The sequence below is a fragment of the Rhagoletis zephyria genome, unplaced genomic scaffold (genome assembly GCF_001687245.7).
Source record: "Rhagoletis zephyria isolate East Lansing unplaced genomic scaffold, Rhagoletis_zephyria_1.1 Rzeph_scaffold_08388, whole genome shotgun sequence".
Classification (NCBI taxonomy): Eukaryota; Metazoa; Arthropoda; class Insecta; order Diptera; family Tephritidae; genus Rhagoletis; species Rhagoletis zephyria.
This window is the reverse complement of record NW_016165468.1, coordinates 6,352-18,432: the sequence shown is the minus strand read 5'-3', so window position 1 is coordinate 18,432 and position 12,081 is coordinate 6,352. Positions and strand designations below refer to the sequence as shown.

Sequence of the window (12,081 nt, the reverse complement as noted above, 5' to 3'; positions counted from 1 at the left end):
GGTGCTAATACCAAAGCTTCCTACTCACCCACCAGCGCTAGATTGGGAGGATGACGCTTTACACGCGCTCTAACTTCCTAACTCCAGTAGACTTTTTTTAGTGCATTTTAGATACACTCACACAGTTAATTTCAAGTCGATATCTCTTAAGCTCCGGCTACACCTGAGTTGAGTGCGCTTCAACTCTGGTCACTTAATATCAGCCGTTGCATTTACGATATGCAATATTGTGCTGATAAGTGAAAAAATGCGAAAAAATAAATTATGCCTAACAACAGCGAAGAGCCTGGCAACTTCGCAGCCAATTTTAACTGCATAAGTGTGTACATTAGGGTCGTCCACACCCCCTGGGATTGTTCTATGTATAGCGAACAAATATACTCCTATTATTTTTTATTTTGAAATCAAGAAATATTTAGAGCTTTTCGTAGAAATAGTATAGAATTCTTGAAAATCAATGTTTTTCGATCGGACAAATCTGGTTCTCTTCAAGAAAACCCAATTGTTTATTTAACCATTTTTCCCTATTGCATTTGCTGGCATTTTTTGGGGATTTTGGCGGACCTATAAAATATAGTTACTTTGAAAAAATTATTAAATAAATAAAAGATTATTATTAGTGGGAATCTCCTGAAGTGAAACAGAGTTTTCCGATGGAAAAATATTGATTTTCAGGAATCATATACCATTTTTACGAAAAGCGGGTTTTTTTCCATATATAATAAATACATGGAAAACTTTAAGCGCTTTGAGCAACCTTTAAATATTTTTTTTATTAAAAAAAAAAAAATTCCGGTATATTTTTCAGTATAGAACCATTCTAAGCGGTGAGAGCCTATAAATTCCGATGTTGCCTTTTTTACATGCATTTTTGGACCACCCTAATGTGCATACATATGTACGTGTGCAAAGCCAATTTCCCAATAGCAACAAAATAAAACATTAAGCGAGCATTAAAAACAACTACAGTACATAGAACAACTCGCTCTGCTTGCGTAACACTTTAAAATTTAACCGTTATTTACGAACAGTGCATAAACCTTTACAGCCATTAAATTTTATATATAAATAAGTGTATGTATGTATGTATTTTCATAACTATTGGCCATAAAGTTGCATTCGCCGGCAGCTGTTGATATTTTCTACTTGGTGTGTCGCCAGTTGTTGTTGCTTGAATGTGTGTNATACAGCCATTAAATTTTATATATAAATAAGTGTATGTATGTATGTATGTATGTATTTTCATAACTATTGGCCATAAAGTTGCATTCGCCGGCAGCTGTTGATATTTTCTACTTGGTGTGTCGCCAGTTGTTGTTGCTTGAATGTGTGTTTTTATGTGGCTTCCGGTTGGCGGGTTTCTTGCTTTCCGCCTTGCTTTGCATTTGTTGCGCTTTATAGCACTTTTGGCCAAAATACATATGTACATAGAACAAATTGAACAAGCAATTCATAAAGTTTATTCATAAAATTTACGAGTTGTTTGAGCAACGTTGCTTGGCAAGTTGTTACAGTCTTCATTGATAGTTTTAAAATAAAATGTCTGCTGAGTGGCGTGTTAACATTTTATACGTACCATAAAAAACGTGAGCATAGTATACTATGCATTTTATTTATTATTTTTTAAGAGGTGAGCTATTTTCTCAGTTTCACAAAAGCCTTTTAAAATTAGTTATAACACGCATACATAGCTAGTCTTCTTATATCGCGTTTATTATCGGATTTTTAAATTGAGATTTCACACTACTTATTTCAGCTTTTAAGATTCAAAAATATCATAGCTTTCAAAAATATCAGTGTTAGCCCGGAATCTTACGCATATTATACAGAGCATACTACAGTGTGATACAATAAGACTGCAGATTTTATTTTGTAAATACTTTTGTCGAAATTATTTTTTTATCATGTTTTTTGGCTATGGCCTTTGTGTATGAAACACTACATCCGTTTAATGCCCGCTCCGTCATAGACCTCACAGAGAATAGTTCAATGGTGTCGAACCGCAAGATCTCGGCGGCCATTTTTCTTCGTCGTTAATAGGCTTTTAAATTTTACAGTAGTCTGTTAATCGATGAGAGTTTACAGGAACGGTATTGCATTTAAATTTACTGCGCGGGAAATGCAAAATAACACTAACTTTTCAAATTGCCCTCCTATTAATTTCCTACCATTAACGGAGACCAATAATTCACAGATATTTAAGAATTGCACTATCGCTTTAAAGACTTCAAATGCATTGCATTATTCAAACAATTTAGAAAAACATAATCGCATCACTAACTAATTGAAGTTTCGGTACTTATTTCAACTCAAGTCCTCTAAAATGTTGTAACCCAATTTACAATTTTGAAATAACCTTGTGAACTACATGCACTTATTGTTAGTCTCAAAATGAGTCAACAACAACATTCCCAATGTAACCGCAATTCAATACTGTCAGTGAATCAAAAAAAAGTCGTAACTGTATTTGCAAAAACATTTACTAAAAAATACGCGTACTTTATTTGTTTGCGTGCCCACGCGTACAGTTTTTTCAACAAAAAAAAAAAAAAAAAAAAATCCATTTATTTCCGACTTTTATTGACGTTGCATTGAAAACAATCAGCAGCCAACACGAGACACGTGACCTCGCAACGAAAACTTCGAAAAACTTTTACTCGACATTCTGGCTTTATTTATTATTGATGGGCTATCAGTAGATCTGTCATGCGAGTGTTTCGAGTATTACCATTGAACCGTTATTGTACATTTAAACTTTACAAAAGTTAAGCGGCATTGAGCACTGCGTTCAAGTGTATACCAGAAATTATTTTTAGTGATTTACCATAATTAAAATAAGTAAAATTTTTACCGGAAAACAGATGAGTAAAGTTTTTAGGTTTAATTTGGAGCATAGGTAAGGTTGTGTGGGGCAGGCGCGACTCACTTACACATTTCTTATGTTGTCCATTGAGTTAACTTTTGGACAATTTTCTTGGAACGATAACTGTATGAAATTCATGTGAAGTTTTTAGTAAAAGCACTGGGCGCCCAAACTTAAGTTCCACAACTAGCTAATTTCCATTTTTGCAAGTTCTTCAGCCAAGTTACCAGTCGAGATTTTTAAACCTTTTTCTTGAAAAAAAAAACACAGCTGTAGTCCAATGCAAAATTATATTGTACCGCATGGATTCCTAACGGATTGAGTCCAGTCAGGAGTTCTATTAGATCTAAGATTAGGTGCTAGCTAGCTGCGGAAGTTTCCGCTATCGAGAAGGACTATGCAAATTTAGCATGTCAAAGCTTTCGACCAGCGCTTGCTGAATCGACTGAGTTCATCAGTACGCAGGCTGTCACTGGAACTCAGATACCCTCCCTGTCTGGATAGATGACCTCAAGCGTTCCCTGCCTAGTCAATTAATCATCTACGCAATTCCTGCAATATCCCTGTCTTTCTGATTTGAATATAATCCGAGACGACCGATAAAATGGCAAACATTTTCCGACCAGTTGCTATTTTTTATTCTTCTGATCTTTACATATTTCGCCAGTACGTAGCCACCCCTATCTACCGAACACTTTGGCAGCCTAAACTTAAGAGTAACAAAGCGTTCTATCATCTCACTTGACTGAACCCCTGTTGCAGACGTTGCCCCTCAGCTAGAGGAATGTGTGTAGAGAAGTTTTCAATTAGAACCAGCCTTGATGCGTACCGATCTGTTTCTTCAGGTGTGAAGTCGGAAGTTTTAAATATTTCAGAAGTAGCAACCAGTGATACTTAGCCTCATGACGGAGCAGACTGCGGCAACACTATCCACAATGTCTTATTTCGCGGTTTGGTATAATCTTCTCACGAATGTCGACCTTTCTAGTGCACTTCATTAGACCTCAATGACCTCATGCAACAAAATTGACTTCCCATAGCGCTTTCATAGTAATGTAGAGCACCTGGATCCTTTTCTTACTTGCTCATCAATATTCGCTTTTCAAGATAGCATCCTTCCCGGGGTCAAGCCCGACCTCGACTAAGTGGCCTCCATAAGATTATACAATGTGCCCAAAACCCTTGCTCTGACGATGAGTACCACGTCGTTCGCGTGAGCTATAAACCTTTCCTTCCTTCGAGGAACATCTACTCACCATAAGTTGGACAGTTCTCATAGCAGGTTGTTCCCGACTACAAGCTAAGATAGAGCTCTTACTTTCAATATCGAGGAAGGCACCAAACACAAAGTCTTGGTTTTCAATGTATACCTGAAGTAATAGTGTGTAAGCCGGATTGCACTGATCTACTTCTGCGAAAGACCAGGTCAATTGGACTGTCGCGGCTCTTCAATAGGAGTATATGCTGATTGGGCTAAACTCCTTTGGATACAAGAAAGTTTACGGGACCGTAAACTTACAATTCATTAAGGCAAGGCGTTTAGACGAATATCTGAAAAAATATTTTTATTCTAAAGCACACGGAAGTTTCTAAAGCCAATTAAGCTCATGAAAAAAACTTTTACTTAAAAGGATAAGCAATGAGAAGAGTGTAAAACATTTTTTGGCACACAAATAGAAAACCTATTTGAATTGCAATAAGATCACAGTTTCTCAGTAACAACATATGCATGAATAATTGGTTTCTTTAAGCTCAGTGCTAAACTGAAATGTAATCCATGACACAAGCATTTTTTCGTTCGTATCATATGAATACCATACAACTGCTCTATTTACCTTTCACTTTATTTGCCCTTTGCTTTTAAACCCAGTCACAGATATGCATTTTCCATTTACCATTTTCCATTTAATATTTACTTCTTTTGTCTTCCGTTTGCTACACAAGCAGAAATCCCAATCTCGCTCACTGTCCACATCCTCTGGCAATTCAGTACTGGATAGTCGACGACATTTAATGGAATTGGATGAAGGTGAACTATTCATGGAGTTGATTCGTGATGTGGCCAATGAATTGGACATTGATGTGCTGTGTCATAAAATTCTCGTGAATGTGGGGCTGCTTACTCATGCAGATCGTGGCTCATTGTTTTTGGCCAAGGGACCACCGAACAATAAATACCTGGTTGCAAAGCTCTTCGATGTGACACAAAAGACAGGTAAGCCGACACTACTACTTTTCGTAATACTCGCAATGACTCGTCTGTGTCTGTGTGGCAATTTGAACTCGACGTTGCATGCAAATGAAGTCGAAGAGCAAATCACAAGGNACAATAACTTGTCTGTGTCTGTGTCTGTGTGGCAATTTGAACTCGACGTTGCATGCAAATGAAGTCGAAGAGCAAATCACAAGGGGCAAAAGCACGAATTGAAATAAAAGTGAAAATAAATATTTTTCTTTTGCCTCTTTGCCAATGTTTTTTTTTCTTACAATAAATGCACTGATTTATTTGTTATCTAAAATTTTTTCTGTTGACTGATTTTGCCATCTGTCGTTTGCAGCGCTCAAGGATGCTGTTAAGAAGGCTAAATTGGAAGAGATACGAATACCGTTCGGCGTTGGCATTGCCGGCATGGTGGCGCAAACTAAGGAGACGATCAACATAAAGGAAGCATACAAGGATGCACGTTTCAACTGTGAGATAGATTTAAAGACTGGCTATAAAACGAATGCAATATTATCGATGCCCATTTGTAATTACGAAGGTGATGTTATTGGAGTAGCACAAATTATCAATAAAACGAATGGTAAGTTGAGAAAAAGATTAGTTGGTAAATGCAGAAAGAATACAACTGTTATTTTGTTGTAAAATTTTCGATGTCGGCAGAGAAAAGTCATTAAAACAAAATCCTCTTGGTTGGGAAGTTTACCAGTCATTTTGGAGCACAAAACTTGTCCTCGAAAAACCTCAGTCTGTAAATTACAGTTTTTTTGACTAGCTTACAATAGTTCGTTTAAATTACCGCCTAGTGTAAATTACAGTTTCCTCGAAATTTGCGATTTTGAACGTTGTAAAGGCGGTACGAGAAAATATACTGACATTACAAAGAACGCTTCATCAGAAAATGTTCGGAATCCGCACACAGTTCTCAATGTACTTAAGCGATACGCAGATGTTACATTTTACCCAAATTGGAGCAGTATAAAGTAAAACTGAGCTGACCTCCCTACTGTAAAATATTCTTCTAGTATGTTTAGGACTACCATTATTAGGCGTAAATCTAGATAGATGTGCTTGAACATTCAAAGCCTTTTTGGAAGCACACTCGAGTTGGGTCTTAAAATTTATTCGGCCAACAATCATAACGCCCATATATTTAATTGTGGACTTGGATGTGGTGGATTCGGACCAACCGTTAAATCTTATCGTGTCTGCGGTTTTCCTGCTGTTTACTAAAACTCCCTTTGTTTTGTGATCCGCGAGGCTTAAATTCCTACTCCTCCTCTTGCATACCTTTTATAGTCTCGTTAGCTTTGGTCTCAATTTCCTAGATAAAGAATGTACACGAAAAAAACTGGTCGCACATAACCAAGCATGGCTCGGTTAATCATAACATTAAAATAAAAATCGGTAGACACTTAAAAAGCTGGAAGCATTTTCCACCTTACTGCATCATTTCTTTTTAGTAACAAAAATCAGTGTAGAAACGAGGACCAAGAAAGAAATCGATCGCGAGTTAATATTGCGCAAAAAGCTGGAAAATCCCAGCATGTTCCATAACGACATCGCAAAAAAGCTAAAATNTCCGCTACGACCACAACGGCGATATCATCTGAAAATCCATATTTGTACGAGGAAGCATATCGATACGCAGACTACCGCCATACTTTATATTCCAAAGGAGCGATCCGAGAACAGCTCCCGGAAGCACCCCCACCGAGACGCTACGCTGTACCGCACAGATATCCTATCGCTTTAGGACGTTAGCTAGCGGTCTGATAGATAGCTCCTAATTATTCTTGTGATATAGTTTGCAGTTTCCATTTTAAAGAGCGTTTCCATTATGGCGGTCTATCCGGTTTTTGATTTTCCATTTACTTACTCGGAAATGTGTATGTGTGAAACATTTTTATAAGTAAGACCGGCCTTGAGTGTATCGTAACTTTAAGGCCTTATTAGGTACTCCGTCAACCCTTGGTGGTCTGGTATATTCGTGTCGTGAAATATTCAGCTTATAAAAAAACAGTTTCGATTTGAAGGGCACGTAAATTTGTTGGCGGAATTTGTCGTCGAATATATGTATATTGAATCATCACCTATTTAAAATCGCTTAACAAAAATCATGCGTTGTCTATCTCAACACTTTCACAGGTTCCATGGAATTTAGCGACCATGATGTAGAGATCTTTCGTCGTTACCTGACCTTTTGTGGCATTGGCATACAAAATGCCCAACTATTCGAGATGTCCGTCCAGGAATATCGACGCAATCAAATACTTTTGAGCTTGGCGCGCAACATATTCGAAGAGCAAAACAATTTGGAATGCTTGGTAACGAAAATTATGACTGAAGCGCGTGAGTTGCTGAAATGCGAAAGATGCGCGGTGTTTTTAGTGGATTTGGATTGCTGTGAAGCGGTAGGAGGAGAGAACCTAATTTTAGTGGACAGCATAAATTTTATACACCATTCTTGGTATTAATTACAGAGTCACTTGGAGAAGATTATTGAAAAGCCAAATCAACTTCAAAGTCGATTAACTCGCGCCATTAAAGATGTTGAGGACGATGAAAAGGATGACAAGGTAAGTAAGAAGCAAATAGAATAAGTCTCTTTTGAGTAAAGTGTTTCTTGTATGCGCTTTTGCAATTCCCACACGGCACCGCACAGCAAAAGACGCGCACCCGCTTTACGGTGCTTTTCGAGCTGGGCGCCTCCAATCAATCGGCCAACATTTCTCGTCCCTCCGTCAATGATCTATGCAATTCCACGTTGGCGCAGATTGCACAATTTGTTGCGACAACCGGTCAGACGGTAAACATTAGCGATGTACATGAGTGGGTGCGCGAGCATAATCAGATCCGTACTGAGAACGAGATGGACGCCACGAAGGCGATTCTATGTATGCCGATAGCGAATGCGCAAAAAACGGTAATAGGTGTGGCGCAGCTGATCAATAAGGTAAGGCACTGATCGAGATGTAGTAATCGAAAAAATGGAAAAGAAAAAAATATACTGATTTTTTTTATCATTTTAGAGCACTGGTCTGCCTTTTACCGACTCAGATGTTTCAATTTTCGAAGCTTTCGCTATATTTTGTGGCCTGGGCATACACAATACGCAAATGTATGAGAATGCTTGCAAACTAATGGCCAAGCAGAAGGTGGCATTGGAATGTTTATCTTATCATGCGACCGCTAGTGCGGAGCATACTAACAAGCTGGTCAGCGATAAAATTGAGTCGGCCGAAAAATATGATCTTTATAGTTTTAAGTTTATTGGTAAGTTTTGGAAGTTCATAAATCTGAAGATGCTTAATTCTTAGAGATCATCTCTTTCCCTCCCTTTCGGCAGACTTTAATCTCTGTGATGATGACACCTGTCGCGCTGTCTTGCGCATGTTTCTACAATGCAATCTAGTCGCACAATTTCAAATACCCTATGAAGTGAGACGGCGACTCGTAACTCCCAGCGGTGCATTTCTAAGCTAATCATATGTTTCTTTTCAGGTACTTTGCCGTTGGGTGTTGAGTGTACGCAAGAATTACCGTCCCGTTAAATACCACAATTGGCGTCATGCACTCAACGTGGCTCAAACTATGTTCGCTATGCTGAAGACTGGCAAAATGGAACGCTTCATGACTGACTTGGAAATACTAGGTCTCCTGGTGGCCTGTTTGTGTCACGATCTCGATCATCGTGGCACAAATAATGCATTTCAAACCAAAACCGAATCACCATTGGCTATTTTGTATACGACAAGCACCATGGAGCATCACCACTTCGATCAGTGTGTAATGATTTTAAATTCGGAAGGCAATAATATATTTCAGGTGAGATTTACATATTATACAAAAGTGAGCTAAAGGTAACAGTGGGTTAGTGTCTTAACATGGGCTATATTCCGCTAGGCTGGAGAGAGACGAAAGTTAGTGAGGCCCTTTCGCACACCAAAGTCTTTAGACCCCCAAGGCTGACCTTTTTCCTCCTAAATATTTTAGTAGCGTCTCGCCAGTGCAGAAAAATCTCGAAAAGCGCTCTACACTAGCTTCTCAGGCTGCTCGAAAAGAAATTATAAGATGAATGGTATGCTTTGGTTGCATTTTTAGACATAGAGGACGCATTCAAAAACATTAATGCAAGCCCCATAGTGGGTTCGGCACTAATTCTGGAAGATAACCGCTAGGCTTGGTAACACCACGAGAAATAGCCAGGTCTTATGAATCACCTCTAAACCCAAACTAACCATCCTACATATAACCATTCCTTAAATGTTTCACTAGGGTCTGATTCCACAGCGTACATCCAACGCAGTTCTATCTTGAGCGCATAAGGGTGTATAAGGATCTGCTTAGACCAACAAGTGGCTGCGTTTCCAACAAAAATTTTGGATTGCTCGGGGTTTGAATTAAACTTATAGGCCGAGCTTCTTAACATAACCTCGACAACTTTGCCATCAAATTTTACTGGCAAGATATAAATCACAGTGCTAAGCGTCAGAGCGATCCGCTGGAATCGTCTGGCAAGACCTCCTTAAATATACAATAAGACTACAGGTTTACATTCAGTAAGACACCTTTGTCAACCTTCCTATTGTTCCTTACAATGCATGACGTTCTTCGAGTAGGTAGCAGCTGCTCCCCTGACTATAGCTTAGCCGCTTAGTCTGCGGATTTATCGCCAAAATTTCGGCTTAAAAATATTACAGTAGTCCGGGAGCTTAAAGGACTGTTTGAACCAGTAAAACGCAGCTCCTACTTCTTCGTTCATTCTGGAACCATAAATACCTAATTTTATTTTGTTATCTATCAGGCACTTTCGCCCGAGGACTATCGCTCTGTTATGAAAACCGTGGAAAATGCTATACTCTCCACCGATCTGGCGATGTATTTTAAGAAGCGTAATGCTTTCCTGGAGCTCGTGGAAAATGGCGAATTCGATTGGCAGAGTGAAGAGAAGAAGGAGCGTAAGTCGCAATTTTGTGTCGTGCCCGATTTTCGATTAAACTTGAAGCTAACTTGAATAACTTTGCAGTGTTATGCGGCATGATGATGACCGCCTGTGACGTGAGTGCCATAGCAAAGCCTTGGGAGGTGCAGCATCGACTAGCCAAGCTGGTTGCAGATGAATTTTTCGATCAAGGTGATCTAGAGAAGCTACAATTGAACACACAACCAATCGCAATGATGGATCGGTGAGTAAAGAGAAGAGGAAAATTCGAGGCAGACATTTTTATGGCCAACTTTTGCAGTGAGCGCAAAGATGAATTGCCCAAAATGCAGGTAGGATTCATAGACGTCATCTGCTTGCCGCTATATCGCGTTCTTTGCGACACTTTTCCCTGGATAACACCACTGTATGAAGGCACGCTAGAAAATCGACGCAATTGGCAAGACTTAGCTGAGAAAGTGGAAATGGGTTTGACTTGGATAGATCATGATACGATTGATAAACCAGTGGAGGAATTTGCCGGTAGGTCCATTTAAAATTTTTCAACATAATCGCAAATACTTCCATATATGTACTACAACATACATACACGCGCTCCATTCTTCCCAACCAGGTTGCGCCGATGAGGAGATTAAGGATATTGAATTCACGGTGACCACACTCAATTGTCATCCGCAACAACAGCATGGCGATGATGCCTCCACGCCGGAACACCATCGCGGCAGCACACGACTGAGTATCAAAAAGACCGGCGCGCTCGGCAAAGCGGTGCGTTCGAAGCTAACAAAAACGCTCTACAACAGCATGGATGGCGTCAAACAAAAATCATCCTTCAAGCTATTAGACACTCATGTGAGTGAAGATTTAGATGATAAAAGTCCAACAAGTCCTTCACAGCCCACGGCAGCAGGCCCCGGTCACATTTCTGCTTCGTCGTCGACCTCGTCGGCGGGTACTGTCGGCACGGCCGAGAAGTCAAAGAAGCGCTCCAAGCTGTGCTCGCTATTGTGACGAAAGTCCTCCAATTAGAATTTGGTGACCTCCACCGACAAGCACAGCAGCGGTGGAGGGTCGACCGATGTCTAATTGGATAAGAGTTTGGAGTAAAAAATTTTTCCAATCACTCACAGCAAAGAAAAGCATTTTTTGAGTTGTGCATGGATGTTATGTGCTTCTCGCAAAAGTAGAGTAGGCAGAGAAAAGGGAAAAAAAGAGCTAAAAAACCAAACAAGTAAATAAACGAATCAAAATTTTTAATGAAAATGAATGAAACACTGGATCAAAAAGAAAATAGATGAAATTTTAAATAGGAATAAGGATTCGGCTAATGCAAGAAAGTCAAAATAAAAAATTTTATATTTTTATTTTTTGGTTTTCAAAAGCGTTTGGGGTCGAAATATCAGCAATACGAAATTAAAAGATTAAAGATCTATTTATATTAAAACTTATTAAAGGAAAACAAACGAGTAAATAAAGTCTACGTTCATACAGGCAGCGACAAAAATATGCATACCCTGACGTTTTAACGATTTTATTTATTTATATTTACCATGCAGAATGTTTCTTCTCTTTTATATGAAGCAACACCCTCTGCGAAAAAAAATTTCAAAAATCATTGCTAATTTTGGGCGCCTTGAAACTTGCACTTTATTATACTAAAATTTAATGGGCTACAAAACTGCATGCATACTTAAAATTTTTCTAAGAATAGAATTAAAAAATTTTAAATTTCAATGAAAATTTCTTGGTATTTGCTGCATTTTCCACGAGTTCTATATAAAGTTTTTTTGGGTTTTGCTGTAGAATGAACTATATTTTTATAAAAAAAATTAAAAAATTTTTTATGCAAAATATAAATATGTATATTGATTCCTGTAGGTTTTTCTGTTGAATGAACTATATTTTTATAAAAAACTTAAAAAATTGTCTATGCAATATATAAATAAATACAATTTTTAAAACGAGAGGGTATGCATATTTTTGACGCTGACTGTATATGTGTGTAGATGTATGCTAAAATTCTGGATAAAGTCTTACCAAAAACAAAAGAGT

The 12,081-nt window shown here is 38.5% G+C and overlaps 1 protein-coding gene across 2 annotated transcripts in view; it reads left to right on the top strand.

Moving 5' to 3' along the window:
• Window positions 1–11,694, top strand: part of Pde6 (phosphodiesterase 6) — a 14,930-nt gene extending 3,236 nt beyond the window's left edge. The window contains exons 2-13 of one of the 2 annotated variants that reach the window (XM_017631092.1): window positions 4,811–5,078; window positions 5,422–5,667; window positions 7,233–7,498; window positions 7,568–7,663; window positions 7,750–8,040; window positions 8,117–8,360; window positions 8,434–8,525; window positions 8,589–8,912; window positions 9,892–10,045; window positions 10,114–10,273; window positions 10,331–10,551; window positions 10,643–11,694. In XM_017631092.1, the coding sequence (XP_017486581.1) occupies window positions 4,811–5,078; window positions 5,422–5,667; window positions 7,233–7,498; window positions 7,568–7,663; window positions 7,750–8,040; window positions 8,117–8,360; window positions 8,434–8,525; window positions 8,589–8,912; window positions 9,892–10,045; window positions 10,114–10,273; window positions 10,331–10,551; window positions 10,643–11,040 (2,760 nt within the window). In that variant the 3' untranslated portion in view covers window positions 11,041–11,694. Of the gene's footprint in view, window positions 1–4,807; window positions 5,079–5,421; window positions 5,668–7,232; window positions 7,499–7,567; window positions 7,664–7,749; window positions 8,041–8,116; window positions 8,361–8,433; window positions 8,526–8,588; window positions 8,913–9,891; window positions 10,046–10,113; window positions 10,274–10,330; window positions 10,552–10,642 lie in introns of both variants that reach the window. The other variant, XM_017631091.1, reaches the window with a different exon arrangement.
• The last annotated feature ends 387 nt before the right edge of the window (window positions 11,695–12,081 follow it).